This window comes from Rana temporaria, chromosome 8, assembly GCF_905171775.1.
Source record: "Rana temporaria chromosome 8, aRanTem1.1, whole genome shotgun sequence".
Lineage (NCBI taxonomy): Eukaryota > Metazoa > Chordata > Amphibia > Anura > Ranidae > Rana > Rana temporaria.
Window position 1 is genome coordinate 40,931,678 of NC_053496.1, and position 27,946 is coordinate 40,959,623.

The window sequence follows — 27,946 nt, forward strand, 5'->3', positions numbered from 1 at the left end:
GTAAGAGCAGGAAGATTACTTTTCATGGGAGTCATATAGGTCTATTATATATATTTATATACTTATATATATCTGTATATATATATTATCTCTAGTGGAGAATGAAATCCTGTCCACATGGACCTGGAAGATTCTCCTGCAGAGAATGTTTGCTAAAGGTCAGATTCACTGCTTTATAAAGATAGAACGCCCCATAATAATCATGTCTTCTTAATGTGAAGGTTTACTGTTATGTATGTATTTTATTATTATTAGTGGTAGGTATTATTAATATTATTATATGCTAAATTTTTATATAGCTTATTTTTTCCACAACTATTTCCAAACTGCGGTTTACATTTTTGTTTTTGAGGGGCTAAACTTCTTTGGAGTCATTTTATATGAAGGCTTTATCTGTAGCGTGCATACTGCGCACGCCACCCCTGGCACGTCCGCCTCCCGTGGCCTGCTGCCAAACCACTTGTTTCAACTTAACACCTTCGTCGCCAGGCACACACGACTCAAAGAAGTTGGATGGGCGGTTAAGAAATGCTCTACGATATACACAATTTTCATACAATGAATAAAGAAAACAAAATCTTTGTTAACTGCTCAAATGGCCGTATAGTAAAACCCATACACATGTGAATCGTATAATATACAACTTTTTACATAATTTTTCAGATGAAATTATTTTTGCCAACCATTAATAACCTGGGGAATATGTTGAGCACAGATTTTTTTTTTTACCTAATGGCCATACATGTTACAATATATTTTTACAACCTTATTGTACCAAATCTATGCAATGTGAGGGCCATAGGTTTGCACAGCCTATGGCATTAGGGTGTGCCCCCCAAAGCTCAAACACATATGCGTGTGTATGTATGTGTATACTGTATATACTGACGGTGTCAGAGTAGCGGATGGTGTCATAAGAGCAGAGATTGGTATTAGTAGGACAGTGGATGGTGCCAGTATTTTTTTGTTTTTTTATTGTTGTTTATTTTTCCATTTTTTTTTTGTGTGAAATATTAGGGGTCTAAACAGGGAGAATATGGGCCCCACTGGGTGATTAGGGTGTGCCCAGGCACACCCTGTGTGCATGCCTATGGTGAGGGCCTACAATCCATACATGAAGGCCCTGGCACAAAATGTTGGAGGATCGAAAGCAGATTGTACAATCAGGTTGTGACAAATGTGGGCAGATTTAGATTAATTGTTAAACATCAATGTAAAGATTTTAGTTGCACTGTTGATTTAGCTAAAGTGGTAACTAAATGAATCTCAGAAAAGTGATGGCAGAAAAAAAAGACCAAGTGGTTCATGGAGTCTGCACCTTTTTCCTTATTTTTTTCTATATAATTTTTGTATTTTTTTTATTTTTGTATTTTTTGTTGGCTTTTTTGTCCAAGTATAAATCTATAAAAAGTTGAACTAACACGCAGCTCATGTAGCTTATGGGATGTAAAATTATCATACTTTTCCCTCTTCGCTATGCTGCTCTTCAAGGATGGATCACAGCAATGCTCTGTACCAGCGCTGACTAATTGACTAATCGGAATCGATCTGATCCGTCTCAGAAACGCTGCACAGAGAAGAGGAAAAAGGATCCCCAGAGCTCTACACGGGCTGCATGGCCACTGGCAGCTCAGCACCCCCAGATGTAAGTACAGTGGGGATTAGGTGAGGGGGAAGTTGGGGGTTCAGAGAGGGTATAAGACAGGTGTGCGCAGCCTATTGCATTAGGATGTGCACCCCAAAACTCAAACACACGTGTGCGCATATATATATATATACATACACACACACACACATACACACACACACACGCTCTCTAAATAAATGTAAAAGTTTAACATCTAAACATTTAACATCAGTATGAATGAATGAGTGACTTGTAGAGCGCTACACATGCAAACTAAATCGCCTCTAGGCACTTTTTGCAGCCAGTGTCTTCCGGGCTGGTGCGGTCATTTACCCCGTAGGATCTCAACACGCTTGGGACACACAGTCATACACACATATATCCTGAGCCAATTTGGACAGGATCCAATTAACCTACCAGCATGTCTTTGGAGATCAATCGACATGTCAGTAGGGCAAAAGTTGATGTCAGTAGGGCAGTGGACGGTGTGAGTAGTTTTTATATTTTATTATTCTATTTTTGTATTATTTTTTTACATTTTATTAATGTTTTTGAATTATTGAAAACAATTTTTTTTTAGGAGCTTTGGTGAAATATTAGCAGGGGGAATCTGCGCCACATGGGGTGATTATAGTGTGCCAAGGCACATCCAGCAAACCCCTTGTGCACGCCTATAGTATACGGTGTTGGTTTACCTTGTTATTTTTTTTGAAAAGGTGAACTAACACTTTAAGTTTAAGGCCTCATTCACACAACCGTAAAAAAAAACAAAAAAAAACGAATATACAGATTCCTATATAATTTTATACATATAAAGTTCTTCATATGCAGCAGTCGGGATTTTATCTGACGGGTTCATATTTATCCATTGACCGTATAAGAAAAAAATAAAACTACAAATTGGCAATAGAAAGCTAATCAGCTAATAAAATAATTTAAAGAAAATTAAAAAGAGTTTTAGCTCTGATTAACGGACAGGGCATGCTGGGTGTTGCAGTGCTGTGGGAGATTCCACCGCTCACTCCTCCACCCCTTTACAGTACAAATTTAGATCTGTTCTATTTTTAAAAATGAATACAAAACCGCAAGAAAAAAAAAAAAAAGTTTTGACTCTTTTCCAGAGAGAGACACATGACTCCGGCCTGAAGTGCAGAGGGGGGAGGTCAGGACTTTGTCTACAGTGATTTTAATTACATCGGCATGTTCTGTGCAAGTTCCTTCTTCCTCAACCTCCTTACCCCAAATGAACCCTTGACATACAGTGCCGTGAAAAAGTATTCATACCCCTTGACATTTTACATATTTTTATCATGTTACATCCAAAAATGTAAATGTATTTTATTGGGATTTTATGTGATAGACCAACACAAATTGGCACATCATTGTGAAGTTTGAAGGCAAATAATAAATGGTTTTCACTTTTTTTTACAAATAAATATGTGAAAAATTATCTGAAGAGGTGTGGTGGGCATTTGTATTCAGCCCCCCCCCCCCCCCGTGTCAATACTTTGTAAAACCACTTTTGCTGCAATTACAGCTGCAAGTATTTTTGGGGATGTCTCTACCAGCTTTGCACATCTAGAGACTGACAGATTGCATGGCGTGCATCTGTGAACAGAAATTTTCATGTTTTGCCACAGATTCTCAATTGGATTTAGGTCTGGACTTTGACTGGTCCACTCTAACAAATTAATATGCTTGCTTTGATCTTAACCAGGGGTCTCCAAACATTCTAAACAAAGGGCCGGTTTGTTGTCCTTCAGACTTTAGGAGGGAGAGTAAACATCAAAACATTTGGTATTAAGGGGGTAATAATGCCCCATCGCTGGTATCATAGGCAGGAATGCATACAGAAACAGACGTACAGCCCTTGACCCACACTGTCTGGACCCAGCAGCGCACATTCGTCCCTGTACGTATGATGCTCAGATGTGCATCAGGTAGGCTGTATGGGGTCCCATAATTCCTAATGGTGGTGTGGAATGTCTTAAAAATTTGACACCAGCACGGTTTCTGAAGGTTATATCTGAAGCCAGTTATATGCTGAAGCCACTATCAATGTCGCAACGTAAATGTCTGCGTGTTTTGCTGAATATTTGTATGGCTTAAATTTTACGCCTTCCAATAAATAAACATGTAATTTTTTAGGAACATCAGTCAGGTTTGAGGTGCCCTGTGTGGAATCGCACTTCAAAATAAACCTCCCTTTTCAAAAATTCATGTTCCCCTCGGCAGGTCTTTCATCTTCGTATGAAGCAGAAGTGGCTGCTCTGGTGTGGGCAGCCGTTGCACACATGAAAGCCCTAAACTCCTACCACCATATACGAATTACTCAAACACGTAGCCAGGAAGTCATCTGTAATCTCACCGCAGCCACCACTTCCTTCACCTGCCGTATCATTCGGGAACCTGCTGCTTATACAACAGACCCTTTTCTCAGGATCAGAGATGGCTCAGTTTTGCCAATTTAAACAACATATTTGCCTGGTTTCTATGGGCAATATGGGCAAGTGAAAGCATAATCACTCCTTTAAAAGGTTGATGCAGCTCATCCCAGTCAACTGTAACGCATGTCAACTCATGTTTATGTACAGGACAGTGTATTGTGGAAGCAGCCATCTTGACAACACCAGCTCAGTATATTCTTGATACATGGTAGACTGTAATCTCCTCCTAGCTCCAAAGCAAAATGGATATTTTGCTGTAAATGGACACTTTAAAAGATTAATTGGATTGGTTGTTATGGGCAACATAGATGGCATTCACACATTTCTAAATTTGAGGCCTAGTAAGCTGGAAAGAAAGCCAAACCAGGCCAACTTGTTCCAGAGTGTTGTCTTTATTTGTGAGAGTTCATCATGAAAGACAGTAGCCATTTTGTCTCTCAAGCTAGGGTTAGTTCACTGTGGCAAACTGCCAATAAAGGGCATCTGTAGATAAAAACAAATTGTGCAGCTTTGACCAAAGTTGGATAATGCCCTTGTTATAGGTGTAGTCCATTTACACATGAAGCCTGAGTGGAAAACTTCTAGGACCTTGTTAGGAGAAGCCAATCTGTTACTGTTCACCTCTACCATCACAGGTGGCTCTCAAATGCTGAGCTCAGAGCTAATGCATCAGGAGAGAGAAGCTGCATGTGATGGGGTTTGAATCAGAGTATGTGCTCACTCCTCTGATGGTGAAGATGAACAGTAACAGCTGGGTTTCATTAAACAACATCCAAGAAGTTTTCCACTCAGGCTTCATGAGGTACAGTACGTAACTAGCCCTACACCTATAGTAGGGGCATTTTTTTACTTTGATCAAAGCTGCACAGCTTGTTTTTATCTTCAGACGTCTATGCCTTTAAGACCCTTTCATGCTGGAGCCACGGCCGCGTTCACGTTGGCTCCAGCGCTTTTCAGGCTTTTCATTCATTGCAATGGGCAGGGGTGTTTTGGGAGCACTCCAAACCTGCCCCAAATATGCTGCTTGCAGGACTTTTCTGAACATCCCGCATTCGTCCCCAGGCCCGTCGGAACCCGACAGGCAAAGCAAACATTTGCCTGGGGCCCCGAGCTGGCCAGGGGCCCCAGCAGGGAGGGCCATTGCCGCACCACTGCGTCCTCCTGCAGTCCGGTCGGCCGTGTACCATAACCGCGCGGTACAGGAGAATCAGGTTCCTGTTCCCGGCCGGACTGGCAGGGAGTGCACACACTGAGTGTTCACTTCCTTTCAGTCCGGCCCCGGGAACAGTAAACTGATTCTCCTGTACCACGTGGTTATGGTACACGGCCGACCGGACTGCAGGAGGACGCAGCGATGCGGCAAGGGCCCTCCCTGCTGGGGCCCCTGTGCGGACACCAACATCTGCCGGCATTTAAGGATAGAGGTAAGCCGCCAATCTCCCCCCCCCCCCCGCTTCTCAACTGAAATGTCACATTTTTTTTTTTTTTGCCTGGGGCCCCCAAATGTCTTCGAACGGCCCTGTTCGTCCCCCCTGGTTTTGAAGCACCCTCTGCTTTACAGGTGCTATTTCTAGCGCTGCAACGCCTGAAAACTGCCTCAGTGTGAAAGGGGTCTAAAGGAAGCTTTATCATGTAAAGAGGTGGTCATTTCACCTCAAAAGCTGAATAATTTTCCTGTAAATGACAACTTATTATGGAAAGGATTTCTTTGCACATGAATGACTATAAGTGATAGCGGCGACCATACTGTCCCACACCAGCCATGCTGTCTCTGAACATTACAGTTTATTTCAGACAGTGGCAGCCATCTTGCCTCACAAGCTAAACATTGTTTCTATACTTCACAGATCAGATGCAACAAAACGAATCCTTTATAAAGGTTGATGCAGTCATCTTGTCTCACAAGCCAACTCCTTTCTATGTACATCACAGCGTATCATGGCAGCAGCCATCTTGACAACACCAGCCCAGAATTTTCTTGGTATATGACAGACTATGAAGGGATATTTTTTCCCAGCTCTGAAGTGAACCGGTTAGTTTGTTGTTAATAAATAAAGGATGAACCAGACAAGTTGCCCTGGGCAACACAGGCAGCCTACACACACTTCTAAAGTTGAGGCCTAGTAAATTGTAAAGCCAAACCAAACGAGTGATGTCTCTATACATGAGAGATTTTCATGTAAAGCAGCAGCCATTTTGTCTTTCAATATTTTTTTTAACGAATCGTTATTATTAAACAGGTGTCTATTATATCTCAAATGCTGAATAGTTTCCTTGTAAATGATGGCTTATTGTGGAAAGCAGCCACCTCAGGGACTTTTCTGCACATGATAGATCATCAGGAATAGTGGCAGCCATCTTGTCTCATAAAGCCAATCCATGTTGTTTCCATACCTCACAGATCAGATGTAGGTGATATTCACACTCTAGTGAAAGAATTAGCCCTTGTTCACACAGGCGTATGTAAGTTTACAACCGCGCTAAGGGCTGTGTGTTCTCCCACATGGGATGCATCCGTATGCAGGCAGTCCCCCATTCATATCAATTGGGATGCAGTGGCTGCACAGACACAACTGCAGCTCCCAGTGTGACATCTGTATGGGTGCAGGTGCCCGACCCCAAGCTCACACTGTTACACGCACCACCTGCACACACGTGGCTGTCCAATTGGGAACAGCGGTTGTGTCCATGCAGTCACTGCATTTCTATGAACGGGATTGCTTGCTCACAAATGCACAGAAAACCTGGTCCACCCATGCAGGTAATACGGCCCTTCACATGAGTGTACGCTTAAAGTGGAACTTTAGTCAGGAAATTAAGTCCTGTTAGATCACTTCAGGCTGGCCCCTTTTGCAGGTACAGCTATGTAAAACATTAAAAATAAGGGGGTTATTTACGAAAGGCAAATCCATTTTGCACTACAAGTGCACTTGGAGGTGCAGTCGCTGTAATGAATGCATGTGCATGCAATGAAATATAAAAAAAAAACATTTCAGCCTGTACATGATTGGATGATAAAATCAGCAGTGCAGTTGCCCTCTGAAAGTGCAGTTGCTCCAGAGCTTAAAAAATGAGGTAAAGCTTTACTTTACAAAGAATACCCAATCACATGCAAGGAAAATAAAAAAACTGCATTTTTGCTTGCACATGATTGAATGATGTAAGTCAGCAGAGCTCTACCTCATTTACTAAGTTCTGGAGCAACTGCATTTGCAAAAGTGCAGTCTTTTTGCCTTTAGTAAATCAATCCCACTGTTTCACCCTGCTCCGCACGTGCTCAGTTGCTTTGCATTTTTAGGCACTGCCGAGTTTGTAGAGGCCGATCTGCTGCCATGGTTCTGCACATCAGTTATGACACCAGCCATTTGATGGTTTGACAGTTTGGTGGCGGGCATTCCAAGAATGTAACGTTTTTTTAAAACCGTGAAATCGATGGGTTTAGTTCTGCTTTATGATTTACTGCTGTTCAGGGGATTTGAGCTTCAGCAAAATGGCGGTCTCCAGCAAAAAGAAACAGGAGCAATGCTGGAGGCAATTTATAACACACACTAATTTTGGTAACATAAATATTAATGTGGAATGTGTGTTTCTTGCTGAAGAACATTATTTTTTATCAAGTTGTTATGGGTAAAGTTCCACTTTAAGCGTTCCTGTGTGAACAAGGTCTCACTCCTTTTAACAGATGGACACAGCCATCTTGTCTCACAAGTGTGTAAGTGACAGTGTATAGTGGAGGCCCAGTGTTTTCCTGGTGCAAATTATCATGGGAGCCTTCGGCCATCTTTTATCATAATTCGATCTCCCCTGAACCAGGATTAGAAAAAGCATTTCCTTTAAAGCAACACTCAAGCCAATAAAACAGCAGAGTCAGTGGAATAAATCATGTGACCCCTGACAGGCAAATTCCTAAAACCTCCTACATCCCATTAGCCCTCCCTAATTTTTAGCAAGACCATCACCCTCCCCATCCTGGCCCGAGCCCCTCTCCTCCACTGCCCACACATTCCCATGGCACTGAGGGGACCGCGGGAACAAGATGTCATTAGAGAAGTGCAAGGGTCAGAGATGATGTGCCCAGCGCTGTAAGCCATAGCAACACGTCACGGGTCAGGTCACTGAACCCGTTTATAAGGAATTAAATATTGTAAAGAGCTGCTATATAAATCCTGTATAATAATAATAATAATAATAATAATAATAATAGCAATAGCAATGATAATGATAATAATAATAATAATAATAATAATAATAGCAATAGCAATGATAATAATAATAATGATGATCATCATCAAAAAAATCTAAATAAAAAAACACATAATCCACAAATTGAACACATATAGAGAAAAATAAGGCTTACCTATTTTTTTCTAATTCATTGTGTGTTGACCTGAAAAGGCAAGAATAAAATATTATTAATAATAATAATAATAATAATAATAATAATAATACTATAAAACAAATTGTGACAATACAAGATTATTTAACAATAAATAAAGTAGACATAGACATAAACCCTAAATAATGATATTTAGCTTGCTAACACACTGTATATCATAGATAATTGACATGTTTTTCATAAAATTTTAGTTTTCTCCTATTTTTCATCCTTTATTACATGTCAGTGCCGCTGATCCCCTGCAGCAGCTTAGGCCCCATACACACCATAGAATCTATCCGCAGATAAATACCATCAAATGGGTTTCTGCGGATAGATCCTATGGTGTGTACACGCCAACGGATATTTATCCGCAGATAAATCTCCCCTGGAATGGATTTCCAGCAGATAAATATTTGTCGACATGCACAGAATATCTATCTGCTGGAATCCATTCCAACGGATGGATCCGCTCGTCTGTACAGACTTACCGGATCCATCCGTCCAAAGGGATTCCCCGCACGCGCCGTAATGAATAGACGCATGCGTGGAATTCCTTATATGACAGCGTCGCGCCCGTCGCCGCGTCATAATAGCGGCGACGGCGCGACACGTCATCGGGAGAGGATTTCAGCGCGGATTTCAATGCGATGGTGTGTACACGCCATCGCATAGAAATCCTCTGAAATCTTAGAGAGGATTTATCCGCGGATACGGTCCGCTGAACCGTATTCGCGGATAAATTCTATCGTGTGTATGGGGCCTCACTGTCTCCATGCACCCCAGCAATGGCCGTGTTATTTCTTAGGGAGGGTTTCCTGATGGTGACAACTGTGAAACATGCCTGTCTAAATAAAGCGTGTTGATATTGACAATTGTAGTCTCCATCAGAAGCTTATATGACAGGGTGACAACGCAGGAACAATGTCACATGGGGGGAAGATGAGTTGTCGCCCTATAGCAGGAAGTGCCTGAACAAAGACCATCATGGGGGGGATCATCAGAGGTTATTTCAATGAAAAATATAGATTACAGTACTGTATCAAATAATTACACACCCCCTTTGTCCCTAGTGGTCTGTCCAGTGTCCTGCATGCACTTTTATATTATAAAAAAACGTTTATTCTGCCTGGAAACTGGAGATTGTCCATAGCAACCAAAAAGTGTCCCTTTATGTCAAAAGTGGTTTTAGAGCAGCTAGAAAACAGCGATAATAAATTATAATCACTTGCAGAATTGAGCGATAGCAATTTGTGGGAAAATCCTTCATCAAACACTGAAAGTAATGACAGCGACAATTCTGCAACTGAGCAAATTTCAGTGTTTTTGATTTGAATACATTATTGAATAATTACTATATTATTATTTTTTATAATTATTTACATTTATTTATTATATTATAATTTATGATTTTGCGTTTCAAACTTTATCATACCCGGGATGTCTACTAGACTCTTGTTTGGACAGATTTAGGTGAGTTATTCAGGCCTACAATATAAAATGCCAAATTTTGATGCAAAATAATTGTACCGTTTTCAGCACCTAAAATCTGAAAGAATCATATCGCCAGGGACTCAGGGAGGTTAAAGCGGGGGGTTCACCCTAAAAATATTTTTTTAACATTACATTGAGCTCACTCTCGACATTGACAGTATGCCGATTTTTTTTATTTTTTTGCTGTACATACCTCGTATAGCTATTTTCTTAGCCGGCTTCCGGGTAGTGAATCCCGCGGGAGTGGGCGTTCCTATGCAGCAGTTAGTGATTGACGTGATGACAAAAACGACCCCCCCCCCATCGCTTAAGGAGCGTCACGAGTTGCCGAAAGAAGCCGAACGTCGGTGCGCAGGCGCCGTATAGCGCCGACTCGACGTTCGGCTTCTCTCGGCAACTCGTGATGCTCCTTATGCGATGGGGGGGTAGTTTTTGTCATCAAGTCAATCACTAACTGCTGCATAGGAACGCCCACTCCCGCGGGATTCACTGCCCAGAAGCCGGGTAAGAAAATAGCTATACGAGGTATGTACAGCAAAAAAAAAATAAAAAAAATTGGCATACTGTCAATGTCGAGAGTGAGCTCAATGTAATGTTAGAAAATTGTTTTTAGGGTGAATCCCCGCTTTAAGTATTGCAGTGCATGCAATGGCCTCCCAGCAAAGCATTTTGCAGCACAGCAAAACCCTGCAAAAACTATTTGTGTCATTATTAAACATTTCTGTCATTATTACATTTTTCTGTCATTATTACAAAGTAGAATTTTGCTTTGCGGTGGAACCCTGTGAAGGGGTTAAGCACGCCCTATCTGTGCTAAGCACTGTGTGTGACTCAGGAGTTCTTGTATGATACAAAAAGTTCACTTGAGGTTACAACTGAGGGAAATAACAGGAAGGGAGGGGGAACGCGCTCTGCTCGGGATGGTCAGACTGTAGTACGCTTAAAGCTGAACACCAGACAGTTATTTAAAAAAAGAAAAAAATAGAGAAAAGAAAATCATTGCAGTTAAAGTAGATGCATCGCTAAATTCTCATCTAAGCTTTAACACTTTCACTGCCAGCGCCATTTTAGAATTATAATTAAAAAATCATTCTAGGCATGAAGATTACATAAAGCTCCTCAACATTACTGTATATATTTTCTGAAAGCAGACACCCTGTAAAATAAAATAGTGGTAGCTTATGTCAATATTGGCACAATGTTTTACGAAATGCAAAATTATAACAGGTACATTTAAATACATTTTAGGGGAACATAAATGCAACATATTACCCAATTTTTTAGGTAAAATATAAAAGATGAGGTTGTACTAAATAAATAGCCAACATGTCCAGGCTTAGAATTGTGTGCTCCTGTGAAACAGTGATACATTTTGGTGCCCTATACTTTCTATAGGTGACGCTTTAAACTCCCCTACAGGTCATCAGTTTGGCGTTAACTGTAAATAATGGACCTAGAATTATTTTGCTCACTCCCGCATGCATGGCAATATGTAACATGTGTAGTGCAATTGACGTTTCTATGCATAAGTACCCCTGACATGTGCATTTACATTTGTACATGCGTGTATGTGGGGGTCGGAGGGGACTACTTTTTTTTTTGGTACTAAACTTTTTTTTCATCATATGGGGACAAAAAGGTCCCCCTATAGGTTGCATCTTCTTGTGTGAGGCTCTCTTTAAAGAGACATCAGGGGTCTGAATAACTCCTGATGTCTCATCTGTTTTCCAATGAAACTAATGCAATGAAACTGAGGAAAGTGTTGCAGGGGACCTGGAAGTGACGTGTTAAATGCGTAGTAACAGGTGTAGTGCAATTGACGTTACCATGCATAAGTACCCCTGACATGTGCATTTACATGTACATGCGTGTATGTGGGAGGGGACCAACATTTTTTGGTTAGGATTTTAAGTGCTTGGGTGGATGTTTCATTTTTTTAACTTATTTTTTTGGTACTAAACATTTTTTTTCATCATATGGGGACAAAAAAAGGGTGAATTTTCGGGTGTCAGGCTCAGAAAGAATGAGATAGTGAGGGAAAAAAGAGAGAGAGAGAGAAGAAAGAAAGAGAAAAGTAGAGATAGAGAGCGAGAGAGAGAAACAAAAGAAAGAAAGAATTAAAAAATTCTACCTAGTCAATATTTTTTGCTTCTGCTGACTGCGAGGGCTTGGTATATCTCGGGACTAGATGGGGAAACTAACAAATAGAGAGTATGGGGGGGAGAAAGGAAAAGAGAGAGAGAAGACAGAAAAAATAAACAAAGAAGAGAGAGGGAGAGAGAGAGGAGAAAGAAAGATGGAGAGAGGGGAGTAAACAGAGAGAGAGAGAGAGAGAGAGAGAGAAAGAGAGAGAGAGCGAGAGAAAAGAAAGAGAGAGGGAGGGAAAAAAAAGAGAACAAAGAAAGAAAAAAGAAAGGGAAAACAAGAGATAAAGAGTGAGAGAGAAGAAAGAAAGAGAGAGGGAAAAAGAAAGACAGAAAGAAAAGAAAAAGACAAGAAAAAGAAAAGAAAAGAAAGAAAGAAAAAATGTAATAATTCTGCCTAGTCAATATTTTTTGCTTCTGCTGACTGCGAGGGCTGAGTATATCTTGGGACTGAATGAGAAAACTAACAAATCCTTCCCAAGATACAATGACTCCCATATACATATGTGTTTCATCTGTACACTTTAGAAGAGAGAGAGAGAATAATTTAATCCGTTGAGTGTATTTTTCCTCCTGTGATTGGCTGGCCAGGGGACACAAGCTGTGCAGTACCATCTAGCAACCAATCAAAATGTATGTTTCAATTTTCACATTAAAGAAAATAAAAATCTGATGAATGTCCATGGTCTATATTCCTTCACAGACACACTTATATACATCTGCTTGCCAAATTGTTGTGCGCCTCCCTTCCCCCACAGCACAGCACAAAGCCTCACCAATCTGGGGGGCAGCAAACAAGTTTCTGTGGCAGGCAGCATGCAAAAATCTCCACCATGACTTCCAATGGCAGAAAAGTGTTTTCTAAATCTTACTAGAAATCTTTGACATTTGAAGAGACGTGTTTGCTGCACCTACAGAAGGGAGACTCTCAGAACAGCCTGAACACTCCACAACAGATTGGAACATGGACGTCACTGCTGGGCCCGGATTATCTCCCATCTGGAATTAGTTTGCTGGAGCTCCCATAAACCCCGCTGTCACTAAAGGGCCCTGCAATCCTCTACGGCTGCACTTTAACCCTTTACAGCAGGCATGTTAAAGTTTGATTTTCAAAAAAAAAATGTAAAAGTATGTTGCAATTACATTTAAAGTCTTTTAAAATCCAAATGATCGACTTCTTTTATTTGGCATTTTTTGTCTGTTAAATATACTACTAAATGTGTTTTGTAATAAATGTACGCACACGATCAGAAAATCGTACGAAAAATACAGATTTCGAAGCGATCGTGCAATAATCGGATCTTAGTGCACAGCTTTCGAGAGCCGATCACAACAGTTCATCCGATATTATCCGATCGGACAAACACGAAAACAATTCTCGTACGATACCAGATGATACGATTTTCGTTTAATCAGTACACATGTCATCCCGAAAATACAATAGAAATACACTACAACACATTTTGTTTGTGACGAAGCATGCACGTGTTTCAGTGCCTTTTTCATGCGCTGCGTGTAGGGCAGCCCATTCATTTCAAGTCCCTGACTTTTTTGCAAAATCATGCCATACCAAAGAGCATGGTGTAGTGGCACCATGGTTTAGAGGCGCCTTTAAGAATTTCTGTGCATGTTGGGAAGTTGCACACGTTCCTGACCCGCACTGGTGTGAACCGAGCTAATTTAATATATTTTTTGTTCTTGGGTTTCGATATGCTGTAATGGCAGTAATGTTACCCTCTCTTGGCTTATCCTATTCAAATTGGAGCTTACTTTATTATTACTTAGGTGACGCTGGCTGTGTAGGCGCCCATTTATCGTTCTGCGCAATACAAGGGTTTTCAAAAGGACAGGATCCAACTCATATGCTTTGCATTTCATGCACCCAGCGGGCCGACTAGTTGGCCGACTAGTTGGCCGACCAGGCACATGACCGATGCTGGTAGGGTTCATTACATGCAGCAATCAGTCAATAGCCTGGTCAGCCTCTTAACCAGGCATGTATGCCTGCGCCTATAGGGTCCTCTGCTACGTGACTTTATAGGGAAACGCAAGGTTGGATACATTTTACCAACCTAGATCAGCAAATGGAGTGGCAAATCTGATGATTACCATCTATTTGGTCACTAAGGGCTCTTTCACACGGAGCGGACCGTTTCTGGGTCCGCTCCGTGTGTCTCCGTCGGCTCAGCGGGGATCCCCGCTGAGCTGTCGGCGGATAGGGCGGTCCCCGCACACAGTGCAGGGACCGCCCTGTCTCAGCTCCGCTCTGCCCTATGGGGAACCGGATGCAGACGGACCGTCTGTCCGTCTGCATCAGTTCCGTTCCGCCGGACGGAAGAAAAATAGGGTTTTCTTCCGTCCGAAAACCGGATCCTGACGGACGCGGACGCTAGCAGATGCTCCATCCGCTAATAGACGCGATCCCATAGGGATGTATTACAAGTCCGTTAACGGACTTGTAATAACGGACAGGCGGAGCGGACGTCTGAAAGGGGCCTAAGGCTGGTCATAGAAGATACAGTTTTCTATTTGATTCCCTCATCAACACAGTCAGCAATGATGGGGAATGCCTTCAGCTATTGTATTCTGCCAGTGGGGGGTGGTGGACACGGGCACGTGGAGGATTCCTGGCTGGCAGAATACAATGGTTAGCTGCTGGCACTAACCATATATAAAGAAATCCAACATGCTGGTTGTACCCAAGCTGATCGATCGATCGATCAACTTGGGTACAATCAGCCTGCCCATTCATGGTCCCTGCTGAACTGGCCAAGATTCGTCTATGGCTGGCTTAAAGCTGGCCATAAATGATAACATTTTCATGTCTTTTAAATTTACCTTCAACTATGTAATGCAAAGGCTTTCCTGATAGCATACAAATTGAAAGTATTTAGGGTTTGACCTCATATTACATGTTTTTGTTAAATCTAAAGAAAAATTGTACAAGAAGATTGTATAATGTATGGTCAGCCTTACCAAATGACGTGCACTGCTCTCTGGGGGGGATGGTTTGGCACTGTTAATACCATGAGACTGACTATAATGGAGACCCTCCAAAACCTTCCCACCCACCAGCATTGCTTGGCTCTTGCAGCCCTCCATTAAAGTGGGACAAGTTACACCTACAGGTAAGCCTAGATTAAGGCTTAGGCCCCGTACACACGACCGAGCTTCTCAGCAGAATTCAGCCAGAAACTCGATCGGAGCTGAATTCTGCCGAGAAACCCGGCCGTGTGTACACTTTCGGCTGAGGAAGCCGACGAGTTCCTCGTCGAGCCAAATAGAGAACATGTTCTCTATTTCCTCGTTGTTCAATGAGGAAAGTTGGCTCACCGAGATCCTCGGCGGCTTTACACAGAACTCGACGAGCAAAACGATGAGTTTTGCCCGTCGAGTTACTCGGACGTGTGTACGGGGCCTCACCTGTAGGTGCTTGCAGTATCTCCGATACCTACACGGTCTCGGAGATATTTGCAATTTCCCCGAGCAATGACTTTAACGGCACATGCGCTGTCTTGAAAGGGCACGCTGTGCCGTTTCAAACTGGGGTTTTAGCGTGAAAACCGCGGCCCCCGGAAGAAGAGGGGTGAAGATGGATGCTTGCTCCTAGCATGGAAGACGGTGACATTGCAGGCTTCTACTGCAGGTAGAATCAGGGTTTACTTCCTCTTTAACTCAGCATGCATCCGCCTCTAACCTGTGCCCCATTATAATCTACACATTACAGTCTGCTTGGTGATGTCGCACAATCAAGGTACAGAGTCTTTTAAACTGGCGTCTGCCAGCCCTTGTCACCAATCTATACCTCGCCATTAAATAACCCCCTTCTATTAGCCATTGTCTGCTTGACTTGACTTCTTCATTTGTTCCTTCAAGAGAACCTATCATGGTGGCCTATGATAGCTTATCCTTCCAACCATCTCATCCATCAGTACACAGTAGCAGCACTAGCTGGACAATGACAGCTACCGGCTTCGGGAGCCTTGGCCTTTAGGAGGGAGTTTATAAGGTCAGAGGTGGCAATAACAATCTAACCAGTTATTTTTAGCTAGGCCGTGAGTGAAAAGATTACTAAGCCAGGAATTTTCTAAAGTCATGCATGGATTTGCTGCAGCAATTGCTCGCCATAATGCGTTGAGCAGCTGGTCCAGCAAGAGCAAGTGCGGAGTCAACTGTCGCATGTACAAATGCACGCCGCCGTCACGGCGGCTCCGGAACTGCCAGTCTAAAAGAATGTCCAGGATCGGAGTGCTGCTGAGGATTTTGGAACCTGTGCGAGTTATTCTTGAAATATTCCAATGTTGGCCACACAAATATCAATATGATCAATTTCAGCAAACAGTCTGGTTTTGTAAATTAAATAATTACAGTAAATTTCTTGTTAAAAACAAAAAATTACAGTAAAACCTTGGTTTGAGAACGTTTTGCAAGACAAGCTAAATTTTTTAATACATTTTAACTGGATATACAAGTGATGTCTTGATATAAGAGTAGCGTCATGTCACAACTGAGTATAAAATAGAAGAGAGGCGACTCATATAGCCAGATTCAGGTAGAGTTATGCCGGCGTATCAGTAGATACGCCGTCGTAACTCCGAATCTGCGCCGTCGTATATTTAAGCGTATTCTCAAATTGAGATACGCTTAAATGTTGCTAAGATACGACCGCCTGCGCCGTCGTATCTTAGCCGACTATTTACGCTGGCCGATAGGGGCGTGTACGCTGATTTACGCCTAGAATGCGTAAATCAGCGGGATACACCTATTCACGAATGTACGCTTGCCCGTCGCAGTAGAGATACGCCATTTACGTAAGGCGTTTTCAGGCGTAGAGATAATCCGCCAAAAAGATGGAGCAGCCAATGTTAAGTATGGACGTTGGAACTGTGTCGAATTTTAAAATGTTTACGTCGTTTGCGTAAGTCGTCCGTGAATGGGGCTGGCCGTAATTTACGTTCACGTCGAAACCAATGAGTCTTTGCGGCGTAATTTGGAGCATGCGCACTGGGTTATGTCCACGGACGGCGCATGCGCCGTACGTTCAAAACGTCAATTACATGGGGTCAAGCCTTATTGACATAAAACACGCCCACCTCTTCCCAATTTAAAATTAGGCGCGCTTACGCCGGCACATTTACGCTACGCCGCTGTAACTTAGGACGCAAGTGCTTTGTGAATACAGCACTTGCCTCTCTAACTTACGGCGGCGTAGCGTATATGAGATACGCTACGCCTGCCTAACGTTAGGCATGTCTACGTGAATCTGGCTATAAGTGTAGCAATATGGTTATATTTAATGAAGGTACAACATTTAGCAACTCACATGATTGATGATTAAAACAGGCACATCTAAGTATGCAGGCATCCGGCATAAAGCTGTCCACATAGACCGTCCTCCACACCACCATTGATGTCGTCCCTCCCACGAGCGGTTCAAGCCTCTCTTTCATATCGCTCTACTGCAGGGTAGTCTTCCTGGTCACAATTGCAGACTGACAGCGGTGAAAGCCAGCGGTGGTGAGGACGGTCTATGTGCACTCTTTTAATCATCAGCCATATGAGTTGCTAAACGTTGTACCTTCATTAAATGTAACCATTTGCGGCTGTCATTTGTGGATGGACATTTTATGGTTACACAACTTATCACATCGCTATAATCTTTTTATATGGACTATAGACTGAAGGACTTATAAATAAATGGTTGTGGAACGAATCATTTGAGTTTCCATTATTTCTTATGGGAAAATTTGCTTTGATATACAAGTGCTTTGGATTACAAGCATGTTTTCTGGAACAAATAATGCTCACAATCCAAGGTTTTACTGTAAATTAAATTGCAAATTAAAAGACTGTTTTTGGCAGATCCTTAAAGTGGACCTTCCACTTCAGTGACAATTCTGCTTATTGAAATTGCCCCCAACCCTTCCCAAGGCTTCATTTACACTGCAACTCTTCTAAAACCCTTTTCTTCTGGCAGGGGAACACAGCATTAAAAATACGCCTAAGCCCAGGTTCACACTGTGCTGCGGGAGTGAAGCCGTGCGAGTTCAGCTGAACTCGCACAATTTCACTCCCGCTGGCAGTCCCGATTTCGGCCGCGATTATAGAGACATCTGTACATGTAAATCGCGGGCCGAAATCGCAAAAAGTAGTACAGAAACTACTTTTTTAAATCGGTGCAGCGTCGCACCAATAAAACGGTGCCATTGCCGGCAATTTGGGGCAAATACCGCCGTTTTGACATGCGATTTGACATGCCAAATCGCATGTCAAAATGCACCAGTGTAAACCAGGGCTAAAGGGCGCATTTAGGCGTGTCCAGCCTTTTTTCTTCCTTTTTTTGTCCAGGATATTAAAATAATCTGGCCATTGAAATGAATGACTGCTCAAGCACTAAACGTGTTTAGGGCTTTTTTTGCAGCAAATCACTCCTCTCCTGAACCTTTTTTTTTGCCTCTAAATGCCTACATGTGCATAGACACATAGGGCTAGATTCACATAGCCCGTCCTAACTTTGCGGCGGCGTAGTGTATCGTGTTTACACTACGCCGCCGTAAGTTAGCGAGGCAAGTACATGATTCACATAGTACTTGCCTGCTAAGTTACGGCGGCGTAGCCTAAAGCGGGCGGGCGTAAGGGCGCCTAATTCAAAATAGGCTGAGGGGGCGTGTTTAATGTTAATTTTGTTTGACCTGACATGATTGACGTTTTTTTGGAACGGCGCATGCGCCGTCCGCCTACATATCCCAGTGTGCATTGCGGCAACGTACGCCGCACGGGCCTATTGGTTTCGACGTGGACGTAAATGACGTAAATCCCTATTCACGGACGACTTACGCAAATGACGTAAAATATTCGAATTTCGACGCGGGAACGACGGCCATACTTAACATTACTATTCCAGCTATTTGATGGAATAACTTTAGGCCTGATAATGCGTTACGTAAACGGCGTATCTGTACAGCGTCGGCCGGGCGTACGTTCGTGAGTATGCGTATCTAGTGATTTACCGCAATGGAAGCGCCACCTAGCGGTCAGCCTAAATATTGCACCCTAAGATAGGACGGCACAAGCCGTCGTATCTTAGATAGGTTTAAGTGTATCTCTGTTTGAGAATACACTTAAACTTAGGTCGGCGCAGATTCCGAGTTAGGTCGGCGTATGTACTGATACGCCGGCCTAACTCTTACTGAATCTAGCCCATAGGGGTTGATTTACTAAAGGCAAATAGACTGTGCAGTTGCACTCTGCAAGAGCAGTTGCTCCAGAGCTTAGTAAATGAGCAGAAGCTCTGCTGACTTCCATCGTCCAATCATGTGCAAGCGAAAATGCATTTTTTTTTGTTGCATGTGATTGGGTATTCTTTGCAAAGGGAATCGTTACCTCATTTACTAAGCTCTGGAGCAACTGCATTTGCAGAGAGCAACTGCACTTTGCATAGTGCACAGCCTAATTGCCTTTAGTAAATCAACCCCATAGGCTAATACAGAGGGGCGTTTAAAGGCAGGGAAAAAAAAACGTCATAACAATTTTAGTGTATTTTTAGTGAAAAAGTATTTTGATATTTTCGGGGGGCTCTGTCATGTAGGCTATGATCTTTAACAGCAAGCCCTGGTGGCCGGCTTAAAGTGGTAGTAAAATCTGTACTACCACTTGTACCTTACATGACAAAGCCTATAATAAGGCCTACCTATAGGTACTGTGAATATCTCCTAAACTTGCACAGTTAAGAGATATTCAGAGTGCATGCAGCCGCTGACATCCCTGGCACATGCGTTCTGAAGGTCTGGCTTACAGTGCCGGTGATCTGCCGAGCTGGTTCCGGCTATCGTGGAAGTTCCAGCGCAGGCGCAATCTGATGTGCCGAGATGGTTCCGGCTAACGTGAATGTTCCTTCAAGGACTGCGCAGGCGCAAACTTGCTGACGGAAATCTCCGAACCTCGGCCGGCATCCAGGGCGACGTGGAATTCAAGGTAAGTGGCCAGTCGGCCTCATGTCCTCGCTTCGCTCTGACGGCTCGCTCCGCTCGCTCGGCCTCCTGGCTCTTTTTTTAACATCCTCCAATCCATGGTGATGTTAAAGAATGAGCCTAGATGCCGGGCGAGATTCGGAGATTTCCGTCGGGAAGTTTGCGCCTGCGCAGTCCTTGAAGGAACTTCCCCGTTAGGGGAACCTTAAGGACAAGTCACCGGACCTCCAGAGCCCTTGCCGGAAATGGCAGCTCCCCCACGCATGCGTGGGAGTTAATACATCGCGCCCCCCAGCCACTCATGTAGCCGGAGGCCGCAAACACGGAAGGAAGACCGGGGGGAAGATGTCAGCCTTTTTAGCGTTGACATCATGGCGCTGGAGGTCTTTGTTCTCAGGTAAGTCTATCATATTGTGCTAGTATGCGATGCATGCTAGCACATTAGGACATTGCCTAGTAGGAATTTTTTTTCTTTTTTTTTTTAATCACCTGCGGTGTACAACCACTTTAAGAAGACTTAGTGCATGGTTACCAACATTTAAAAAAAAAATTCAAAGAGAGTTTGCATTCTAGCAGGTGACGGCTGTCACACAAAAGCATCAATTGTCAATAAAAAGCAGTCAATTAAAAAATGTCTAAAGCTTCCTAAGAAACAAAAAAAAGGGACCTTGTCCAGGATATCCTCTTTATCTAGAGATAGACACAGCATCCATCCCCGGTTATAAATGTCAATATCCCCCAAAGGGAAAATATTCTGCCCAGACAATACAAGGTTCCTTCGCGTTCTTCCATCTTTACTGCCCGCCGATGTCACTTCCTGTCTGGTTACCCTATTCTCAGCCACGGGAGGCTTAAATTTAGTCTCTCGCTGAGAACTAAGAAAACAGGAAACAGCGAAACAAGTGACGGTTCACAAAGGAGGTTGGCAGACGCTGAATCTCGTCTTTCTCATGGCTGTGAAAACGTCTGATTTTGTGAAAATAATATATGGGCAGCAAAGGCCTGAAGATCCATCAGTTATTTCAATTTTACTTGAAGACAAACTGGTCAAAACTGCTGCAGCTCGACTGCATTTTATACAACTTGGGTGACTTTATTTTGTTACTAGCAGTGTGAAAAGATTGGCGCCTTTTATATACTGTATATACTTGAGTATAAGCCGACCCGAGTATAAGCCGAGGTACCTAATTTTGCCACAAAACTGGGAAAACGCATTGACTCGAGTATAAGCCTAGGGTGAGAATGCAGAAGCTACTGTAAGCGAAAAAGAGGGTCAACAATGGCCATTTGCACGCCTCACTGTGCCCATTGCAACCTCATTGTGCCTAAATTCACTGTGCGCTCTGCAGCCTCACTGTACCCAACCTCACTGTGCCCAACCTCACTGTGCCCATTGCCACCTCACTGTGCCCATTGCAGCCTCCCTGTGCCCAAGTCAGTGTACCTGAAATTCTTGACAGGCTTCGGGCGTCCATTCATTGTTTAAAAGTCGCGGTCTCCTCCTGGTCCAGTTCCGTGATAGGCGTTTCCCAGCAGCCTATCACGGACGTCTTCTCATCCTCGGACTCAGTTTCCCAGCAGGCACTGTGTTCAGTGTTCTGTCAATCACGGACGTCTTTTCATCTTCGGACAAGAGAACTACCGTGATAGGCGGAACACTGAACACAGTATCTGCTGGGAAACGCCTATCACGGAAGGGACCAGGGGGAAGCCGCGACTTTTAAACAATGGACATTCGCAGCCCTTCAGGTACACTGACTCGAGTATAAGCCGAAGGGGTGTATTTTCAGCCCCTAAAAAAAGGACTGAAAAACTCGAGTATATACGGTAGGTTGGATTTATTGGCGCCCAGGTGCCTGCTCGATAGCACCTTTCTAGACAATACAACATTCTTAAAGTGGATGTAAACACCAATTTTTTCTTTTTAATTAAGGCTTGCACCTTGTACAGTATAGGATTTATGCAAAGTCCAGGCTCATTGGTTTCTATATGAATGCTTCTAAATCACATGTCACCAGTTTTAAACACAAATTGAGAAAAAAAACAGCCCCCCCCCCCCTCAATCCATACCAGGCCCTTATCTAAGCATGCAGGAAAGGGATGAAACAAGCAAGTGCCCCTCCTGAACCATACCAGGCAACATGCCCTCAACATGGGGGGGTTGACCTGGGCATCCTGGGTTGATGACATAACGAGGGGGCAGGGTCACCTGTTGACGTCAGCGGGTGGCCAAGCCTCTTAGTTTATTTAGCGGCGGGAGGCGGCGGAGCTGTCAGAAACCAGCGGCAGGTACAGAGCTCTTTTTTTGGTGGGGGGTTTGGATGCGTTTACCTGTCAGCCTAATTGAAAAGATCTTTTAAGACACACAGGCTTAAACAAAATCCTCAACAAATGTCTTTGCAGCGGCAGGGCCGTGTTTGCAATTGAGTATCAAAAAAGTCACAATACCTGTTTGTGCTGCTTCCTAAGTTGTTACTACACCTCTTCGATTTCAGCCTCCTGGACTTTAATCTAAGAAGATCCGAGTCGTCTGGTGAGGGGTACGTGGAAGCATACCCGTGCTCACATTCTGCAAATAGAGGAAAAAAAAAAAGATTAAGACACAGACAAGAGATTTAAATGGTCATGTCAGAGTCCTGACCTCAATCCTACTGAAATATGATCCAAAATATTTAGAGTTTTGTTTGGTGTAAAAGATCAAAATACACCCTAACCTCTGAGTTAGGTCTATCAAATAAAAATAAAAATAAAATAAAAAATAGATAAAAAAAGAATTGTATAGTGTGTATCCAGCTCTATTGTTAACAAATAATGTGTTCTGCTAGATCAGTGGTTCTCAACCTGGGGGTGGGACCCCCTTGGGGGTCGAATGATGATTTGCCAGGGGTCACGAATCCTGGGCTGTTCCAAAAGCCTGCACTGCTCTCCCAGCCTTTTTGCCCACGCAGCCTCTTCGCAGGCGCCCATTTAGTTCATGGCATGGCTGGGGGACAGAGACTAGAGGTCAGCTGACTGGTGATGAATGTGAAGTGGGAGGGGCTGGAGGAGACCCTATCTCCTGATTTTGCTTTAGGTGTCACTGCTACGAGACACCACAAAAGGGTTTTAATATTTTACAATTGGAAGGAACTCAGGGAGCTCTAAACGTTAATGGGTTAGGGGCGCAAATTTCTTGTCTTGTCTTGGGTGCTCACAACCCATGGTACAATTTTTTTTTTTTACTGTTAGGGGACCCCACAACTTGGTAAATTTTATTAAGGGGTCACCGCACTAGGAAGGTTGAGAACCACTGTGCTAGATGCTAAATATAAGATTTTACATACTTTTGACATCAATTACAATTACATGGGTTCCTGCATTTGCTAAAGAAAGAATGGTAAAACATAAAATGCTTCATGGATTACATTTCTAAAGGGAAATTGTATTTGAATTTTTCAGATATGTATTATAAAATAAAAAAAATATCTATATTATTATTATTACAATTATTATTAATAATATTCAGGATTTAAATAGTGGGCTGGATTCAGGTAGAATTGCTTTTTTTTTACAGAGGCGCAGGGCAACGTTTTTGCCCTGCGCCCCCGCAAATTTACTGCGCTGCCCTTGATTCACGAAGCAGTAGCTCCGTAAATTGCGTGGGCGCGCCGGCAAAATGCCCGGCGTAAGCGCGCGCAATTTAAATGATCCCGTAGGGGGCGGGAATCATTTAAATTAGGCGCGTTCCCGCGCCGAGCGTAGAGCGCATGCTCCGTCGGGAAACTTTCCGTCGCAAGGACGTCATTTGCTTCAAAGTGAACGTGAATGGCGTCCAGCGCCATTCACAATTCACTTACGCAAACTACGTAAATTTCAAATTTCACGGCGCGGGAACGACGGGTATACGTAACATTGACTGCCCCTGCTAATAGCAGGGACAGCCTTACGCGAAAACCGCCGTACGGAAACAACGTAAATTGCGTACGCAGGGCTCGCGTAACGTTGTGAATCGACGTTAGTATGCAATTTACATACTATACGCTGAGCACAACGGGAACGCCACCTAGCGGCCATCGCAAGAATGCAGCCTAAGATATGCGGGCATAAGAGCCTTATGCCGCCCATATCTTAGGCTGCAGTCGGCGTAACAAGGTTCCTGAATCAGGAGCATTTGTTACGCCGGGGCAAGTAAGCAATTGCGCTGTGTAACTATGGTTACACAGGCGCAATTGCTTCTTGAATCCAGCCCAGTGTTAACAGCTACGGAGCTATACAAAATAATAGGGATGGGAAAGGAAAAAAAAATAAAAAGGAACAAGACAGTTACAATAAAATTCAAGACAAGGGGGCAAAATAATCCTTCAAAAAAGGAAATCGGTTGCATTTGATTTTTCATTTAAAGTGTTACTGAACCCAGGAGCCTGCATTTACTATATCTGGTCTCCCACAGTACACAGAACATGGGTACTGTGTAAAAAAAATAATTTTATCATCAGCAGTATTTAGCAGTCTTGTGACTTTTATCAGTGTCTGGTTAAAGATTGAAGGAGGAGTTTTCATTCTACTCTGATTGTCCTATGAGGCTGCAGGACCCCTGACCCTCTGTCTAGACCAGGGGTGGGCAAACTTTTTGACTCAAGGGCTGCAATGGGTTCATATATTGGACCCGGGGCCGGACCAAGAGTAGATGGACGGTGTGTATGTGTGTACATTACACAGGGGTAATATAACTGAGGAGGGCTATCGGAGACATAATACAGGAGTGAGAGGTAATATATAAGTTATATTACCCCCGTATATTGTCTGCTAGTAGCTTAGCCCTCCTCAGTTACATTACCCGGCCTACGTTTGATGGCATGGCACAGTGGCTGCGTTTGATGGCATGGCACAGTGGTGACAATTGATGGCACAGTGGCTGCGTTTGATGGCATGGCACAGTGGCTGCGTTTGATGGCATGGCACAGTGGTGACAATTGATGGCACAGTGGCTGCGTTTGATGGCATGGCACAGTGGCTGCGTTTGATGGCATGGCACAGTGGTGACAATTGATGGCACAGTGGCTGCGTTTGATGGCATGGCACAGTGGCTGCGTTTGATGGCATGGCACAGTGGTGACAATTGATGGCACAGTGGCTGCGTTTGATGGCATGGCACAGTGGCTGCGTTTGATGGCATGGCACAGTGGTGACAATTGATGGCACAGTGGCTGCGTTTGATGGCATGGCACAGTGGCTGCGTTTGATGGCATGGCACAGTGGTGACAATTGATGGCACAGTGGCTGCGTTTGATGGCATGGCACAGTGGCTGCGTTTGATGGCATGGCACAGTGGTGACAATTGATGGCACAGTGGCTGCGTTTGATGGCATGGCACAGTGGCTGAGTTTGATGGCATGGCACAGTGGTGACAATTGATGGCACAGTGGCTGCGTTTGATGGCATGGCACAGTGGCTGCGTTTGATGGCATGGCACAGTGGTGACAATTGATGGCACAGTGGCTGCGTTTGATGGCATGGCACAGTGGCTGCGTTTGATGGCATGGCACAGTGGTGACAATTGATGGCACAGTGGCTGCGTTTGATGGCATGGCACAGTGGCTGCGTTTGATGGCATGGCACAGTGGTGACAATTGATGGCACAGTGGTGACAATTGATGGCATGGCACAGTGGCTGCATTTGGCATGGCACAGTGGTGACAATTAATGACACAGTGATTGCTTTTGATGGCATGGCACAGTGGTGACAATTGATGGGCATGGTGGCTGATCTAGACAGTGCTGATTGGCCCTGTGCTGATCACATGCAACCTCCCAAGAAAAAAAAAACTATCTAGCAATACACACCAAACTGAGCATGTGCAGAGTGTCCCCAAAGGCTCTGTCTTATCGGGAGATGGATTGGAGACTGTGGAAGAAGGGGAGGATCAGAGAAGGCAGGATCAAACAGCCTTTTTACACAATGCAGAGACTTAACCCCTTAGGTTAAGTGAGTAATACAAGCATGCTTTACTGCATATACAGACTGATGTTATCGTTGTGGGTTTTTACACTGGTTTTAAAAGCTTTTTTCTATGAACAGTTAAAAAGATTTATTTTTCAAATCACAATTTGTAAAAATAACACTAGCCTCACAGAGCATTGTGAGTTTCCAAAAGAGGGGAGCTGTTTTCTTGCAAGGGTACACTCTCTGATTGAAACTTCTTATGGCCCTATGAAGTCAGAAGGTAGATGGGGAGGGGGAGGGGCGGTGAAGAAGGAAAATATGATTCTTCAATTTATTAAAGCAGAAATTGACTCTCTCAATCAGCATTGTCTATTTTTAATCCTTATGCTGCTAGTATTAGTAAATTGATAGGAAAGCATTTCATATTTGATATACTTTCCTATCTATTTACTAATGCTAGCAGCATAAGGATTACATTTTGTTGAAAGTTTTTTATTTTTTTATTTGTTCAGTTACTTTCTGGTTTCCAGGCCTAGGCAAAAGATTTTATACATGACGTCCCAGGAGTCTTCGGGAGAGGGGGCGGGTTTGCACACCCTCCTGCCTGCATGCCTGAGCTAAGGCCAGATGGATTCCAGGAAGTACAGTAACTGTTACATGAATCATCTGCCCTTACTCAAGATGTCCGCCGCCAGAAATGCTAGGGGTTGATTTTCACAGTGATTTATCAGCCAAATAAAACACAAGGACATGGATGGTTGAGTGCCAAGAACACCCTCCTCACTGCAAGCCCGAGCTAACGGCAGATGGATTACAGGAAGTAAATGTTAGATGAATCATCTGCCCTTACTCAAGATGGCCACAGCCAGAAATGCTAGGGGGTTGTTTTTCCCAGTGATTTCTCAGCCAAATAAAACATGGAGACCTGGATGGATGGGGGAGTTTAATTTCAATATTAAAAATGCATTAAATAGTGTTTTTGGTATGTGGTGTTTAGATGCAGTGTAATTCCATGTGGGTTGCTTGAACTCTGAAGCAACTTCTAGCTGATTGATGGAAATGAAAGTATGAAGTGTATATATAATAAATAAATAGCTAGTATTATTTTTGTGAAAGTAACATTTTGTCCTGATTTATTTTTTATTTATTTTTAAATATACAAAATACAACATATAAATAATATTAATGTGCATTGGTGCTTTAAAGACATTGGCCCAGATCCACGTAGCGCGGCGCATTTGTAAGTCCGGCGTTGTGTATCTCAGATACACTAGGCCGCCGTAACTTACAGCGTATTTCCCGTATCCACAAAGAATTTGCGCCGTAAGTTACGGCGGCGTAGTGTAACTGTGTCGGCATAATGGCGCGCAATTCAAATCACTAAGTTGTGGGCGTGTTTTATGTTAATACGTCTTGACCCAACGTAAATGACGTTTTTTTCTGAACGGCGCATGCGCCGTCCGTGGGGGTATCCCAGTGCGCATGCTCCAAATTAACCCGCAACAAGCCAATGCTATCGACGTGAACGTAATTCTATGCAAAGCCCTATTCGCGAACGTTTTATGCAAACTACGTACACGACGGAAAAATCGACGCTGTCCCGTCGTCCATACTTAACATTGGCTACGCCTCATATAGCAGGGGTAACTTTACGCCGGAAAAAGCCTTACGGAAACGACGTAAAAAAAAAGCGCCGGCCGGACGTACGTATCTAGCTAATTTGCATACTCGACGCGGAAATTGGCGGAAGCGCCACCTAGCGGCCAGCGTAAATATGCACCTTAGATCCGACGGCGTACTAAGACGTACGCCAGTCGGATCTAGCCCAGCTTCAGGCGTATCTTGTTTTGTGGATACAAAACAAAGATACGCCGGAGCATCCTAGAAGTTACGCGGCGTATCAATAGATACGCCGGCGTAACTGCTTCGTGGATCTGGCCCATTGTGTCAATGTAAAGTTTCTCTT

General features: G+C 43.5%; 1 protein-coding gene across 2 annotated transcripts in view; it reads right to left on the reverse strand.

Annotated features, from left to right (window-relative positions):
- The window catches only part of MXI1 (MAX interactor 1, dimerization protein), a 56,466-nt gene that overhangs the window by 9,231 nt on the left and 19,289 nt on the right, over positions 1–27,946 (reverse strand). For both annotated transcript variants that reach the window (XM_040361642.1, XM_040361644.1), the window contains exons 2-3: positions 22,506–22,626; positions 8,432–8,461 (exon numbers count right to left, since the gene is read on the reverse strand). In XM_040361642.1, the coding sequence (XP_040217576.1) occupies positions 8,432–8,461; positions 22,506–22,626 (151 nt within the window). The remainder of the gene's footprint in view (positions 1–8,431; positions 8,462–22,505; positions 22,627–27,946) is intronic.